The sequence below is a fragment of the Spermophilus citellus genome, assembly GCF_964194105.1.
Source record: "Spermophilus citellus genome assembly, chromosome: 17".
NCBI classification, from domain to species: domain Eukaryota; kingdom Metazoa; phylum Chordata; class Mammalia; order Rodentia; family Sciuridae; genus Spermophilus; species Spermophilus citellus.
In genome coordinates this window covers 67,360,232-67,375,154 of record NC_138199.1, presented here as the reverse complement: position 1 = coordinate 67,375,154, position 14,923 = coordinate 67,360,232, and the positions used below count along the sequence as shown (strand labels likewise).

At 35.2% G+C, this 14,923-nt stretch overlaps 1 protein-coding gene across 3 annotated transcripts in view; it reads left to right on the top strand.

Annotated features, from left to right (window-relative positions):
- Positions 1-14,923, top strand: part of ABCA9 (ATP binding cassette subfamily A member 9) — a 61,140-nt gene that overhangs the window by 32,139 nt on the left and 14,078 nt on the right. For all 3 annotated transcript variants that reach the window (XM_081271923.1, XM_081271922.1, XM_081271924.1), the window contains 6 exons: positions 2,088-2,254; positions 2,966-3,099; positions 4,307-4,444; positions 5,591-5,698; positions 10,031-10,204; positions 10,389-10,502. In XM_081271923.1, coding sequence (XP_081128049.1) covers positions 2,088-2,254; positions 2,966-3,099; positions 4,307-4,444; positions 5,591-5,698; positions 10,031-10,204; positions 10,389-10,502 — 835 coding nt within the window. The remainder of the gene's footprint in view (positions 1-2,087; positions 2,255-2,965; positions 3,100-4,306; positions 4,445-5,590; positions 5,699-10,030; positions 10,205-10,388; positions 10,503-14,923) is intronic.

Here is a 14,923-nt window from a genome sequence, read left to right as displayed (position 1 = left end):
GTCAAATGGAGGCATCAAACAATTCAGGAAGAACTGATGTAACAGAATAGAACTTATTTAGGTGCAGAGAGAAAGAGTGTTAGAAATTCAGGCAGGGAAAATGTACTGAGTATGAAAGTGCATGTGGAATCTAAAGGAATTATTAATTCTAAGTTCATTGAAATATAGACTGTCTCAAATTTAAAAAAAAATAGAATATATAGAACTAAAAATTTTGGACTTTAAGAAGTTATTAAGGTTTTATTTATGTATTTATTGAAAGTTGGCTGACAGAAGAGAATGCCAAGTTCCGCAGTCTTGGCTGGGCACAGAATCACGAGCCACCACACACCTTGTAGATTCAAACAGCAATTCTTTATTCCCAAACTCACACCGGCCTCTACACACGTTCTGGGGAAATCCAAGTTCTGCTGCACAATTCATGTCCCAAAATACTTTCAGAATTCCACGAGAACTCAACGGGAACTAAGGCAGCAGGATACACCCTATTCCCAGCAGCAATAACCTTAAACCTGGAACTGCCTTAAACCCAGATTGTCTTAAACCGGGAACGCCTTAAACCCAAATTATCCTAAACCGGGATACTTCCTAAAACTGGCAGGATACACCCTAAACCTGGATCCACCCTTGTCCTTGAGCAGGGTCACCTTTCTCAAACACACATGCAATGTCACAGCGAATTTCCAAGGCAAGTCCATTTAACATGGGGTACGCTGGCAAGGAAATTTCGATGCGTCATTCCTATTTGGCAATGGCCCTCAGCAGCCAAGAAACTGAATTGGGCAATGGTGCAAAATTGTTTGGAAATAGTTGACCATGGAAAAAAATGACACAGTAGTTTAGGATAATATTGATAAAGACAGAACAGACAGAGAAAATAAAGGTCCATCTTGAAAAGCAGACAAGAGAAGTTGGTTTTGGAGGCAAGAAATAATGATAGGACAGGCAGGAATTTTCAGCCATTTGAAAAAGAGACTTCAAAGATGAGTGGGAAATGATTTGGCTTTGGAGCCCAGGGAACCAAGAAAATGTTGTGACTACAGAAATTGGAAATGGTATGGGAAAAGTTTCACAGTGTAGAGGGTCTGAAGGTTGGTGATATGCCAAGTGGCTGTGCTTCAGATAAAGGAAGGAAAGCCGAACTGAAATGGAGAAAGAGGTGGGCACTAGAGAGAAGATTTAAACAATAATCAGAAGATTTCATAGGCTTGAACCCAATGTCCGAGGCATGAGTAGACGGAAAAAGACCAAATGTAAGTACATAGGAACCTTCTCACTTTAGAAAGAAGAAAAAAAAGAGGAAAGGGCATGATTCAAATGTTTATTAGTACTTATAATTTATTTCCATTATTATAACCATGATTCTCTCAAAACTAATGTTATGGTTTCCATATGAGGTATGTCCTCAAAGCTCCTGTACCAATGTGGAAATGTTCAGAAGTAAAATGATTAGATCATGGTAACCATAATTCTAAATTCATTGAAACATAAAATGTCTCAAAAATTTAAAAAAAATATATTAGAATATATAGAACTAAAACGTTTGGACTGTAAGAAGCTATTAAGATTTTATTTATTGAAAATTGACTGATAGATGAGAAAGCCAAGAAACTGAATTGGGCAATGGTGCAAAAATTGGTTGGAAATAGTTGACACTGGAAAGAATGAAAACAATGGATTAATCCACTTCATAGATACATAATTTGAAAGCACTACTACCGCGCTGAGTGGTAACTGTAGGCAGGCTGGTCATGAGTAGAGGACGTGGGTCACTGGGATCATACCTGGAAGAGTTCACCTTCCCTGCTACTCATTCCCCTTTCTCCCTCTGTTTCCCAGGCCCCTGAGCTGAGTAGCTTTCCTCCATCAGTCCTTTCCACCATGATGTTCTGCTTATTCTTGGGCCCAGAGCAATGGACTCGGGCTCCCATGGACTGAATCTCTGAAACCATGAGCTAAAATAAACTTTTCCTCCTCTAAGCTATTCATGTCAGGTATTTTGGTCACAGTGACTAAAAGTTGACTAATACATCTAATAATCTACAGAAACTGCTACTGATTATTCTTTTATGTTTTCCTCCACATAGGTTATTCCTTTTTGGGATTAGCTTTATCCCTCAACTTTTGGAACATCTGTTTTATGAGTTATACAATAAAAGTTACTCTTGGGGACTGTCTCCAAATATGTACTTCCTTTCACCAGGACAACAACCACAAGATCCTCTGACTCTTTTACTGGTCATCAATAAAACAGGTGAACACAGGGCTAAAACAGAACTTGTAAATGTTGTTCTGTTAAGAGATTCCCTGGGGGAGAAATTTGAAGAAAAAAAATTTCTGCATGTTTTAGAAAACACTTGTAAAACTGAACAGAAAATTAATTGAAAATTAAAGATACAAGATTGGAGAGTTTGTTTCAAAACCATATTTTGAAGTCCACTTAAATGGTCATTTCACAGAGCAACCAAGGGGGATTTAGGAAGGCAAATCATTGACTGAAGTTTTGAGATATTTCTGTGTCATTTTGTAAATATTTGCATTGCTTGACTTTGGGGGGGAAAACGTCAATTCTAAGTTTGTAAGAAGATAGAAGATGAACAGCTTCAAGGATTATGGTATTAGTAATTAGTATTTTTGTGTGTATGTTGCTGGAGATCAAACCCAGGGACTTACACATGCTAAGCAAAGACTCTACCACCAAGCCATATTCAGCGTATTATTTAGTATTTTTACCCTAATATAAATTATAAGTAGCATTCTAGGTATTAGGTAAAGAAATTTTATTATATCCATAATGGCAGAATAGGTTTATACAGTAGCCCTAATTCTGCTTTTAAGAAAATCCGTAGACAGTCATTATTGTGGTATGCTTTTGGTGATACCATTTGGTTTTGTTTTCTTTTTTGTAGTGCTGGATTATTGTTTTGTTTCATTTTTGTGTCCTTTGATCTTTCCCTTATGGTAGGGTCAAGCATTGATAACTTCATACATTCGCTGAGACGACAGGACATAGCTTTGGAGGTGGATGCCTTCGGAACTAGAAATGGCACAGACGAGCCATTCTATAATGGCGCAATCACTGTGTTAGGGGATGAAAAGGTGAGCTAGGATCTGGTTGCTTATTTTTACCAAAGATAGATTATGAGAATGCAATTTGAATAATTCAAATGAACTCCCCAAAAGGTCATTTTGACACAAATGTGGTAGGTCTCATTTTCATACAAGTTAGGTGACAATTATTTGATTGCAGCCTCCAATATAACAGTACATAATTAACTGTTATAATAGTGATTTGTTTAAATTTTACCAATCGGATTGCCTTTCAATCATTAATTTAAATCTTATTCTCAGTTAGAACTGAGAACAACTGCCCAATTTATACTTGACCTTTACTCTTCAGTCTGTAAAACGTCTGTATCCCTTACTCATTGTATCACTTGCCTAGACCATGCAGGAATTTGAGTTAGAGGTCCCAATCAAGTCACATGGGTGAATCACTGCTCTTATGTGTCATAAAGCTCGGCCATTTGTAACTTGTCATATTTAATTTTCAGGAGTAATTTTTATGCCAAAAATGAACTAAATCACCTTTAATCAAACTAGTCTTTAATGGGTATTAAGTTAGTTTCTAGAGATCCCAGAAAAACATTTTTTTAAATGGGACTTATAACATAATAAATATTGCTTTAGGTAATTAAGGTTAGATACTATATACTTGATTTAATTATCATTGCAAAAACACATTTTTAATGCTTGCCTATGTTTTGGGAAATATACTCAATTTTTTTCTTTGAGGAATAAATAACCACATTATTATATGTATGTATACATATGTATAAATGTTATGTCATTTTAAAAGAGGTTTTACGTGCATGTTCAGTATTTGTGAAGATGTACACTTTCAATGCAACTACCTGTCTGCCTTCCGCTTTCCAAGTATCCACATAATTATTACTTGTAAAACAAATAAATTGCCTTTGAATATAAAGTCTCTGGCCACTAGCAAGTGAAGTTGCATTTTGAAGCTTTACGGTGTCATTAAAAACTATTTGAGGTATTTTTTTCTTTTGTGCAATTTTAGGCATAAATAGCCACAAGGTTGATGTTAAGCTGGGTAGAAACCAAAGTCATGGATTCATTTACATATATTAGGAATTATTCAAGTTACATAGGTGATGGTGATATTAATCATGCTGTGGCTTTACTACATTACCTATTATGACTTTGCTACATTATTTACTACCATATTAAATAATTAATTTTGCATTTACTCTCTGAAGACTTAGGAACATTCATTATATTTTAGGATCACAGATTTTCAATAGCATGTAATACCAAAAGGCTGAATTGCTTTCCTGTCCTCATGGATATTATTAGCAATGGGCTACTTGGAATCTTTAATTCTTCAGAGCGCATTCAGACTGATAGAAGCACATTTTATGAAGTAAGTATAATATTATCTCACTGATACTGACCCATGAGAAGTTTTCAGGAAAAGTCCTTGAAATACAGAAATAACATCATGTTGATTTTATGAACCTATTCTTAAATAAGTTTGTTTTATATAAAAATCATTATATATATGTTAATATATTGTTTAGTAATTATTATAAAACATTAAAATCTTATTCATGACTTTGGTAAATGGAGCAATAAAAATACAGTTAATCTGGGAAAAGATATTTATGATTTTTGGTCTTAGATCTTGTCAGTATTTAGTGGGACATAGTTAAAACAACTGATGTCTTGATTCAAGTTATTTTAAGAACAATTGATAAAATGTATAACATAGAAAATTACAGGTGCTTAATAAATTGTTCTTATTCTTGCTGTCAACATTATTTTCCTTTGGAAGGAAGTTTCCACTAAAAAACATACAGCTTTGCTAGATTAGAGGATGAGCTGAGTTAGGGTAAGGTGCATAGGAACAGTTCTTGTTTCTTTTTTTTTTAATGGAAATTTTTTATTATGTAAAGTTTTAAACATACACATAATAATGCAATGTACACATAAACCAGCCTCAATTATTTAAACACGTGTGTGGACTATCTTTCTCCAAGTTCCATTACTCTTCTAACATTCACGTACTTGTTTATTGCTGCCAGGTCCACAGAGGCATTTGAATTTACTATTTCTGCATTATGCTGAACCAGGGAATGACTCATTGTAAATGTTGAATCGAACGGATTTAACACCAATTTCTGAAAGTAGCAAAATATCCCCTTCATTGATGGTCCCCAATCTCTGTTTTCTGTTAAAGCCTCAGCCTTGTTGGTATATATCAATGTTAGTAACGCTGTAATCATGTGTCAGTGAGCAAGGGGTTTCATGCCTGTTTTACAAGTTTGTAACTGTGGGACCTTATCCAATTCATACCATGTGGTTGAGCTTGCTTCTTCATAAGTACATCAGGAAACATGTTCAAAATGTCCAAATTACTACAACACAGGACTGGAAATGGATGTGAATGAGAAGTTGCAAAGAGGAGCTGGGGAAGTGTTCATTCACTTATTTGACTGATGGAGTTAAGACTGCACATAGGAACTGGATGCCCAGTTGTCATTGCTCACTCTGATCTGCATGATTTCAGGAGCAGATGCCTTCGGAGTACCAGTACCTGAGTGGCGCCTTCTTCTGGTTACCAGTGGTCGCATGTTTCATTCCTTACATCGCGATGAGCAGCATCGGAGACTACAAGGTAAGAGGAGTCAACACAGTCCTCCAGTCCTTGTAATGTCTAGAGAATCCCCTTAGACTTTTACGGCCAGAGCTTTACCCAGAGGTAGTGCATCTAATCTATGTGCTTGATACAATGAATAATCAACCATTTCAATAACAGTAGTCCAAGTAGGAAGAAAATGTTATTTTCCTTAAACATAAGACCTCACGTAGAGCAGCTTAGGAAATATTACCAGCCCACAGGGAATAACAAATTTCAACTCTGTCACTTATGGTTTTATTTATGGCTACTGCCTCCTAACCTAATTATTTCCCCTCTCTTAATGGTGGTTTCCACTTTCTACTTGGTGGTTATGACTCACCACAGCACTTTGACATTGTTAAAAAAAAAAAAAAAGATTGTGCCTGTTAAGTGTCATTTTTTATGATGCTTTTATATAAAAATTCAAGAAGCCTATGATGGTCTTTCTACCTCTCTGTGGTACTTTCATTGGCTCTGAAAGAGCCATTTCCCATCTCCAGCCCTTGGTGTCATCACCTGGTGCTTGGCATCAAGACTTGTGACTGTTCTAGAGAAGCCTTTGATGGGCCTGCATTAATTTTCATTTATTCTGCTCCTAAACTGTCCCTGTCTTTAGCAACTTCTTTCATGAGAAACACTAGATAATGTTCTACCTTCTCTTCATTCACCATTTTCTTTCTACTGGTCTTGTTAATCTTTCTCATCCCCTACTTAGCCCCCTCCCCCTTTTTTTCTTGAGTCTGGGTTTAAATCCTGACTCTTCCATTATTAAGCAGTGTGGATTTTGAAAGTTTCTTAGTCACTCTCTGCCTTGGTTTATCACTTATAAAATGCATAATCCTGGCATCTATTTGAAATAGGTTTCTGTATGTGGTGAAATAATTCCTATGTGTCACTCAGAAGAATACCTAGCCTAGAGTGACTTTCCCCTAAGTGTTAGTGCTTGATGTTCAAATGTTCAGGGTTTAGTCCTGGGGCTCTTTCCAGTTATGTCCAAAATTCTCAACTTCCATGTATACAATAGCCAACTTGATATTTTCACATAGATAAATAATTGATATTTCAAATATGGGTCAAAGAAAATTTTCATTTCCTCACCAGATCTGCTCTTCTCCTAACCTTCCTGTCTCAGCAAATGGGACGATTGTTTATAATTACTCTGGCATGAAATTTTGAAGTAATCTTTGTTTCTCTTTGTCCCTGAGCTACTTATCCAATCCATCAGTGAATCCTTTAAGTACTACTTCACAAATGGGTGTATGTATTTCCTTCTGTCTGCATGGTTTATCCTAGCTTAAGTCATCATCATTCCTTACCTGGACCACTGCAGTAGCTACCCATTTGCAATCAATTCCTTTCACACAACAAGAATGAGCATTCATTTGTTTAAATAACATCATCTCATTATTTTATTTTGCAACTTCCTGTAGCTTCTCTTGGAAGCAAGAATTAAATTCGAATTATTTATGATGTCTGGCAGAGCCCTGCATCATTTCAGTCTCCTATTGTTTCTCCACTTTCCTCATTGCAGTCTCCTTCTCTGCCTACTCCACCCTTCCTTCTGGTTCTTAAATACACCAATATCATTTGACCATTCTTTCTAGTGCCATGCTTTCCCCCTTGTTGTTCATATAGCTGACTTCTTGTCACCCAGATCTCAAAACAAACATTACTTTGGCGAAACCCCATCCCTCCTTATTCAAATAGATACCCCATCACTTCCATATGACCTCATTTAAAAAACCTGTGCATGGCACGTGTTGCTCTCTGAATCTTTTCTCCTTTACCTGTTAACTGTCTCCTCCCCACTAGGAATAACCATCATCAAAGCAGAAATACTTTTCTCTAAATCCTCTATTGTTGCTCATCTCTGTAATTAATGGATTACTTTTCATTCTCTTACTCTTGCCTGAAATCTAGGAGCTATTCGTGCTAGGGTTGCCAGATTTAGCAGATGAAATTATAGTTACCCAGCTGAATTTCAAAATCAGATAAATGATGAATAATTTCTTATTATACATATGTTCCAAATATTGCATGGGACATACTTATACTCAAAATTTTATTTATTTAAAATTTAATGGACAACCCTAGGACACTGACACCTCTCCCTCCAACCCCAATCTCTTTCCTTCATAGCCAGTCAATCATATTTACTTTCAAAAATATATCTGGAATCTGTGTTTTTCTCCATCTATTTGAAGCCCTAGTCAAATCGACCACCATTATCTTCGGCATAAATACAACTGCCTCCATATCATAATATTCTTCTCCTTCTCCATTTCCTGTACAGCGTGACAATACTTCCTTAGAAACACAAGCTTGATGTAAGTTAATTTCCTGCCTGGGATCCCATCAGTGGATTCTTACTATACTAAGGAGCAACAATATAATCCTTGCCCTTCTGTACAGCCACAGTGATCTGGACCCAAGTATATCTTCCTGTTCCAACCTGATACCACTATTGCTTTGCTAACTATGCTCCAGCCATGCCCCAAGGTCAACCTTTGCCCATGGCAGGGCCTTCTCTCTGCCTGAAGTGCTTCCAACTTGTCACCTAGGTAGCCCTATGTAATGTTCAGATGGCACTCATATATCACTTCACAAGGGAACCCTCTCTGACTTTACTCCATATTTTATCTTAATACCTATACATTTTTAGCTATGTAGCTATTGCTATACCAATTTGCTTATTGTCTTTATTGCCCTTTTGCCTGTAACTTAAACTCCACAAGAGCCTCATGACCAAGACAAAGCCAGCCACATGGTACAAACCCTGTAAATATACATTAAACAAATTAATGAATAGGAAACAACAGCTTTCCGATAATATCCTCTCACTCTCATACTCTCATTTGATTTCCTGTCTCTTCCTTTCAAATATTTCCCAGAATATTTACTTGTGTTCCATTTTTTCCTAATAAATTTCATTATACAGACTCAATTTTAGATTTAAAGTTTCAATCATTTTTATGCTTTACTTTTTAAATAGTCCAAATGACATTTTTTAAGACTCATGTTATAAACAATCACTATAACCATGTGACTGGCAATGGGTCACAGTATCAAAATTCACTCACTAGGGGCTGGGGATGTGGCTCAAGCGGTAGGGCGCTCGCCTGGCATGCGTGCGACCCGGGTTCGATCCTCAGCACCACATACCAACAAAGATGTTGTGTCCGCCAAGAACTAAGAAATAAATATTAAAAAATTCTCTCTCTCTCTCTCTCTCTCTCTCTCTCTCTCCTCTCTTTAAAAAATAAATAAATAAATAAAGTCTTTCTTAAAAAAAAAAAAAAAATTCACTCACTAGTTTTTACAGTGTAATAATGAAAAATATGGTTTACTTAAAGACCAGGAGTACAGTGTTTTAAAGGAAGTCTTGATCATGCCAACCTAAGGAGTCTTTTTTAAATGAAATTAACTACTTAGATGACTATTTCTTAGATTGCAAATAAAGTGCCAATTATAAATGCATTGTTTATATTCAGAATAAATCTTAAGAATCTTATGGGCAATCTTACCCACTTCTGTTGAACCTTTGTGCAATTTGCAAATCTTCATGTCAAAGGAAAAAGTAGCTTTGGAAAGAAAGGAAAAGTCATATTCTCTCTGAAGCAAGGCTCACTTCTTGGTGGATGGTCAGCCTCTTGTGTTGGTGCCTGTTTCCTTTGGACTCTGAAATCATAATGTGGCTGGTGGTATTATATGAATTATATAATAGAAGCATGAGGGGCTGGGGATGTGGCTCAAGTGGTAGCGCGATCGCCTGGCATGGGTGCGGCCCGGGTTCGATCCTCAGCACCACATACCAACAAAGATGTTGTGTCCGCCAAGAACTAAAAAATAAATATTAAAAATTCTCTCTCTCTCTCTCTCTCTCTCTCCTCTCTCACTCTCTCTTTAAAAAAAAGAAGCATGAGCCATTTGCAAACCAGAATAATAATTATCAAAACAATATAGCAAATATGAATTATTTTGTGACTATATGTTTACAATTTATCTAGTCTCTAGGGAAGAATTGAAGTACTTTGGATTAGACAAAGGGGAATGAAGGGAAGGGAGGAAGAATGGGAAAAGGAAAGACAGTAGAATGAATCGGACATTACTTTCCTATGTGCGTATAAGAATACACAAGCAATATAATTCCACATCATGTACAACCAGAAGAATGGGAAGTTATAATCCATATATATATAAAATCCATCAAAATACACTCTACTGTCATGTATAACTAGTAAGAACAAATAAAAAAAATTAAAAGAAAAAACAATTTACCTAGTCTCAACTCTTCTGTATCTGTTGATGATTCTTCTGTTTCTTTACCAGAGAAAAGTTCATTCCCAGCTGTGGATTTCTGGCCTCTACCCTTCTGCTTACTGGTTTGGACAGGCACTGGTGGACATTCCCCTGTACTTCTTGATTCTCCTTATAATGCAAATAATGGATTATGTGTTTAGCTCAGAAGAGATTATAATTATAATTAAAAACCTATCAATTCAGGTAAGTGGCAAAAGTTAAGAAATAGTTTTTATTAGACTATTTTTCATGAATGCACTAATGTTATTGATTTTAAACCAAAGAACTTCAAATTGTCTCTGCTACAGTTTTGGAAAGTTCAGAGATACATACTATTATTTTCCTAAATAGTATTTACCTTACCCAACCTAAATATTCCCATTTTCAGGTCCTGTGCAGTATTGGATATGTCTCCTCTCTTGTTTTCTTGACATATGTGATCTCATTTATTTTTCGAAATGGCAGAAAAAATAGTGGCCTTTGGTCATTTTTCTTCTTAATTGTAAGTATGCAAATACTGCCAATTGCTTTATTTTTAACCATTTTTACATAAATCCAGGAGTATATATTTTAATCTTTGTACTAACTAGAATGGCAAATAAATATTGCTCTCTATGAAATTTTAACTGCTCTGAGATAATCGGATATATATATAGAATGTGCTGCATGTGAGTGTATAGACCATCTGTGAATGATGACTCACCCCAACGTGTTTCCAGAGCTCAAGACTCCTCTGAGCAAGATTTCTCACCCCTAACAGTTCAGTTGGTGTCATTGAATATTTGTAAGGAGGTTCAATGATCCTGATCTGAAATATAATCGACTCCTCAAGCCTATTTTTCATTGCCTTTTAATAGGTTATGTTATTACTTTTAAAAAAAATCCACCCAGCAAATTGCTCATACCAAAAATCAGGAATAATCTTTATTTCCTCTCTGTCTCTTCCTGCATCTCATCCACATGCACATTGCCCAGCCTGTTCAGTGGGCGCCGTCCTTCCCACTATGTCCATTGTCTAAGCTTTCCTCATGTCTCACCTAGAGTATTACAACCAGCCTGGAACTGCTCTGCTTCTACTCTTGCTGCCTGCACATTATTCTCCACATATTAACAAATGTGGTCTTTTAAAAATAATTTTTAATTGAAGAGTGTATCTTACATTCAGAAAAGCACACGTATTTTAAGCACACAAAAATATTTAAAGTAAGTACTGCCATAAAACCACCAGACACATCGAGAAATAAAACATTACTAGGACCCTAGAAGACCTCATCCCCCATTCTAACTTTTTTCTTTATTTTAAAAAAATCATTATTCATAGTTTTAAATTCATACATTAGCCAGTTTCTGAACTTAATAAAAATGGAATCATGTAGAATGCACTAAATATCTGCTCTTAATCCACAGTGTCTTTTAGAGTCGACCTGCTGATGATTATCATAATAGTTCATTTCTTCCCATGCTGTTGCATTCATGATGCTTATGCTTCAACTCATTTATGCATTGTTGCTGTACATTCAAGTACTGTTAGAACTGTTTTGTACTGTTAGAACTAACACTGCCATTAATTTTCTTATATGTGTTTTTGTTCTCTTGTATCCATGTATTTTATTTTGAAATATAAACCTAGTAGTGGAATCATTAGATCTGCATTTACATGTTCAATTTTACTAGACCTGGACAAACAGCTTTTTGAAATGATTGTATTATCAGGAGGGTATGGAAAATGCAGGGAATGATGTGTGGGATACTTCACATCATCAAATATTTGTCAATATTTGGAAGAAGCCAAAAATAAAATACAATGAGTAAATACAAATTTTAGAATAAGAAAAAAAGATAGTGATTTCTAGATTGGGTTAAAAAATAAAATACCGCTAGCTATATATTGCTTACAAAATACCCAAGTCATGGGCGATGACTAAACAGGCATTTATTTTTTAATAGAAGAACTTAGAGATGGATATACAAGTAATAGATACAGTGGAATTCAATATCAAAAGTCTTAAATAAGAAAAAAATGAACATATTTACAAAATGGTAAAACCCATGAAGAAGATAAAGACTCATATTTTGTTTAGCAAATAATAAAGAATGGCAAAGTACATATCAATTATCTCTAAAGACAGAAGTAGAATTTAGATCACTTGTTTCAGAACAGAAAGATCTGGTGGCAAAAAAAAATGAGCCATTATATAGAGACTTAAACACTATACAAGTTGAAATTGATTAGATAAACAGACAAAGGATATCTTTGTTAGTAGAGACACATAAATAAAACTGGGGTGAAAAAGTGATGGCCAAGGAAAGGAGCCACTGACTTAGAATGATTAACCCCACCTCCATCCTCTACAAACAATTCCAATGAGGGCAAGTTAGCTGATAAGATACTGGAAGGTGTCTCTAATTAATGAATTAGGGATACTGCTGAATTGAGAACCCAAGCAAAGGCAAATAATAATAATAATAATAATAATAATAATAATAATAATAATAATAATAACCCTTAGGAGAAGGACTCCTTACCTTGAGGAAGGTGAATGTTGGGACTTGCTAATTTATAGGTCTCTGAACTGAATTGGGGTAAGGCCCAAAGTCAAACAGTGTGCCCACTCCCTGAGGATGAGATGCACTGCCTACTGGTAAATGAAAACTGATGCAAAACATGGACATGACTCACAGAAGAAAGTACAAAAGTTGTGCAAGGCCCAACCTGAGCACATTGCATCCATCCATGCCCCCAGGCTTCAAAGATGTGGAGAGAAAGCAACACCCTTCATTACATTATTGCTCAGAGGGAAAGATAAGTAGATGTTGGTGGAGAAAGAAAGGGTATTCAGAAGAAATCATAAATACTTTATAAAGATCGGGACCAAACATCAGTACAATTACAGAACTGTGAGTGGATTCTGAAAAAGGCTAACATCTAATTACAGATGGGGATGGAGATAATCCCCATGATTCAAAAACAATGACCCAAAAAACCCCTGAAAAATAGACACAAAGACAAAGCCAATACAACAAAAAAATAATTTATGTTTTTCATGTCATGAATATGTTAGGTATATGTATGTATAACTTTTAATGACATAATTATATCTACATATGAAGTTATAATAGAAGGAAATGCCCTCTAACATCAGAAAGAACTGATATGGATGATTGAATACTCATTAAGATATGAATCTTCAAAGTAAAGGCACCTCAAAAATAAAAGGAAACCAACCAGAAAAAAATAAAAAATTTGAGCTACCCCCAGAGTTTCCTCCCACAATTCTGTATGTCAGTTTTCATATCTTTGATGGGAAGTAAAGGATATTCCTCTTCTCCAAAATCAGATCTACCCAATTTATAGTTCTAGGAAAGATTTGACACATTCAAATAGGAACTCAAGGATTGAAGCTTCTAATAAGCTATTCTTTTTAAAATAAGACCACACAAAAATCTGCACATAGATGTTATAGCAGCACTATTCAGTGTGGCCAAAATATGGAAGCAATCAAGGCATCCAAGATGGGACTGGATACACTGTGGTCCATCCAGAAAACTCTAAAAAAACATGGACTATCAAGCCATGAAAAGACATGAAGGAAACTTCAATGCATATCACTAGGTGAAAGAAGCCAATCTGAAACAACTGCCATGGAGGATTTTTAGGGCAGTGAAATTTTTGTATAATACTATAGTGGTGGATATGTGTTATTTATAAATTTGTCCAAACCCACAGAATATACAAGAGTGAACCACAATGTAGAGTATTTACTCTGGGTTATAATGATGTGTCAGTGTAGATTCATCAGTTGTCCGCCCAGGTGGGAGATGTTGGTAATGGACGAGGTACATATGTGGGGGTACCAAGCATTTGGGAAATCTCTATACCTCCCTCTCAATTCTTCTGTGTAGTTAAAACAGAATAAAAATAACCTATTAAATAAAGAAGAGAAAAAACTACATAGGAATAAATAGTAATATAATAGATATAACAATTGAGGGTTAAAGTGAACCCAACCAAGGTATGTCAAAATATAAAATTCGGGAAAAGAAAAATTGATTAAAACACTGGCAAGGACCAATGACTCATTTAAATATGCATATGATTAAATAACTTTTGGAAGGATAATTAAAGCATGTTGAAATATTTAACTAGAAAAATTAAGTTGAACAGTCCTTTCATTTTATAAAACAAGCATAGCTTTAATAAAATAAACCTAAGAAAGATAATATAAAAAAGGAAAACGTTGATAAATTCTCTGGGAAAAAATAAAGGACAGCTGTTTAAGTAAAAAGATAACAAACAAACCTAGAAGTAAATTTAAAAGAGTAATAGTAAAAAACAGCCAAGTATGACTGTTTTCAGAATGCAAATGATAGTTCACTACCAGTAACCATCAAAATAAAAAGGAAAACATGAGTTAAGAAAACATCACATGATTTCTAAAAATGCTCAGTGAAAAGAAAATGTAAAAACAAGAGGGGCAGATTAATAAAACCAGGGCTAATATCATATCAAATGGTAAAATTATAAATTATTCATCTATATCAGCACTAGGTCAAGAACATCTGCAATAGTTAATTGTAGCATCCTGTGTGAGTGAGGTGTGACATGATATGCACTGGATCATGGCTTTTGGGGAACAGATTGTCAGGATCTTTTTGAAAAATATTTTTACTAGTTGTTGAAATGTTTAAATGCACTTCAATTTTGATATGCAGTCATACTTTTTGGAATCTCTCCTTCAAGACTAAAAGTGTCCATACAGAAGAATTTACGCAGACCATCACTAATTATTAGGACCACAAAAGTTGAAAACAGCATGTTTTCCAAAGGCAAAATTGTGAGCTCTTGTACATCTATTCAAAGAAATATTATGCCACTATGAAAATTAATATCTGGTATGCTTAAACCTAAAAAGACATTGATGA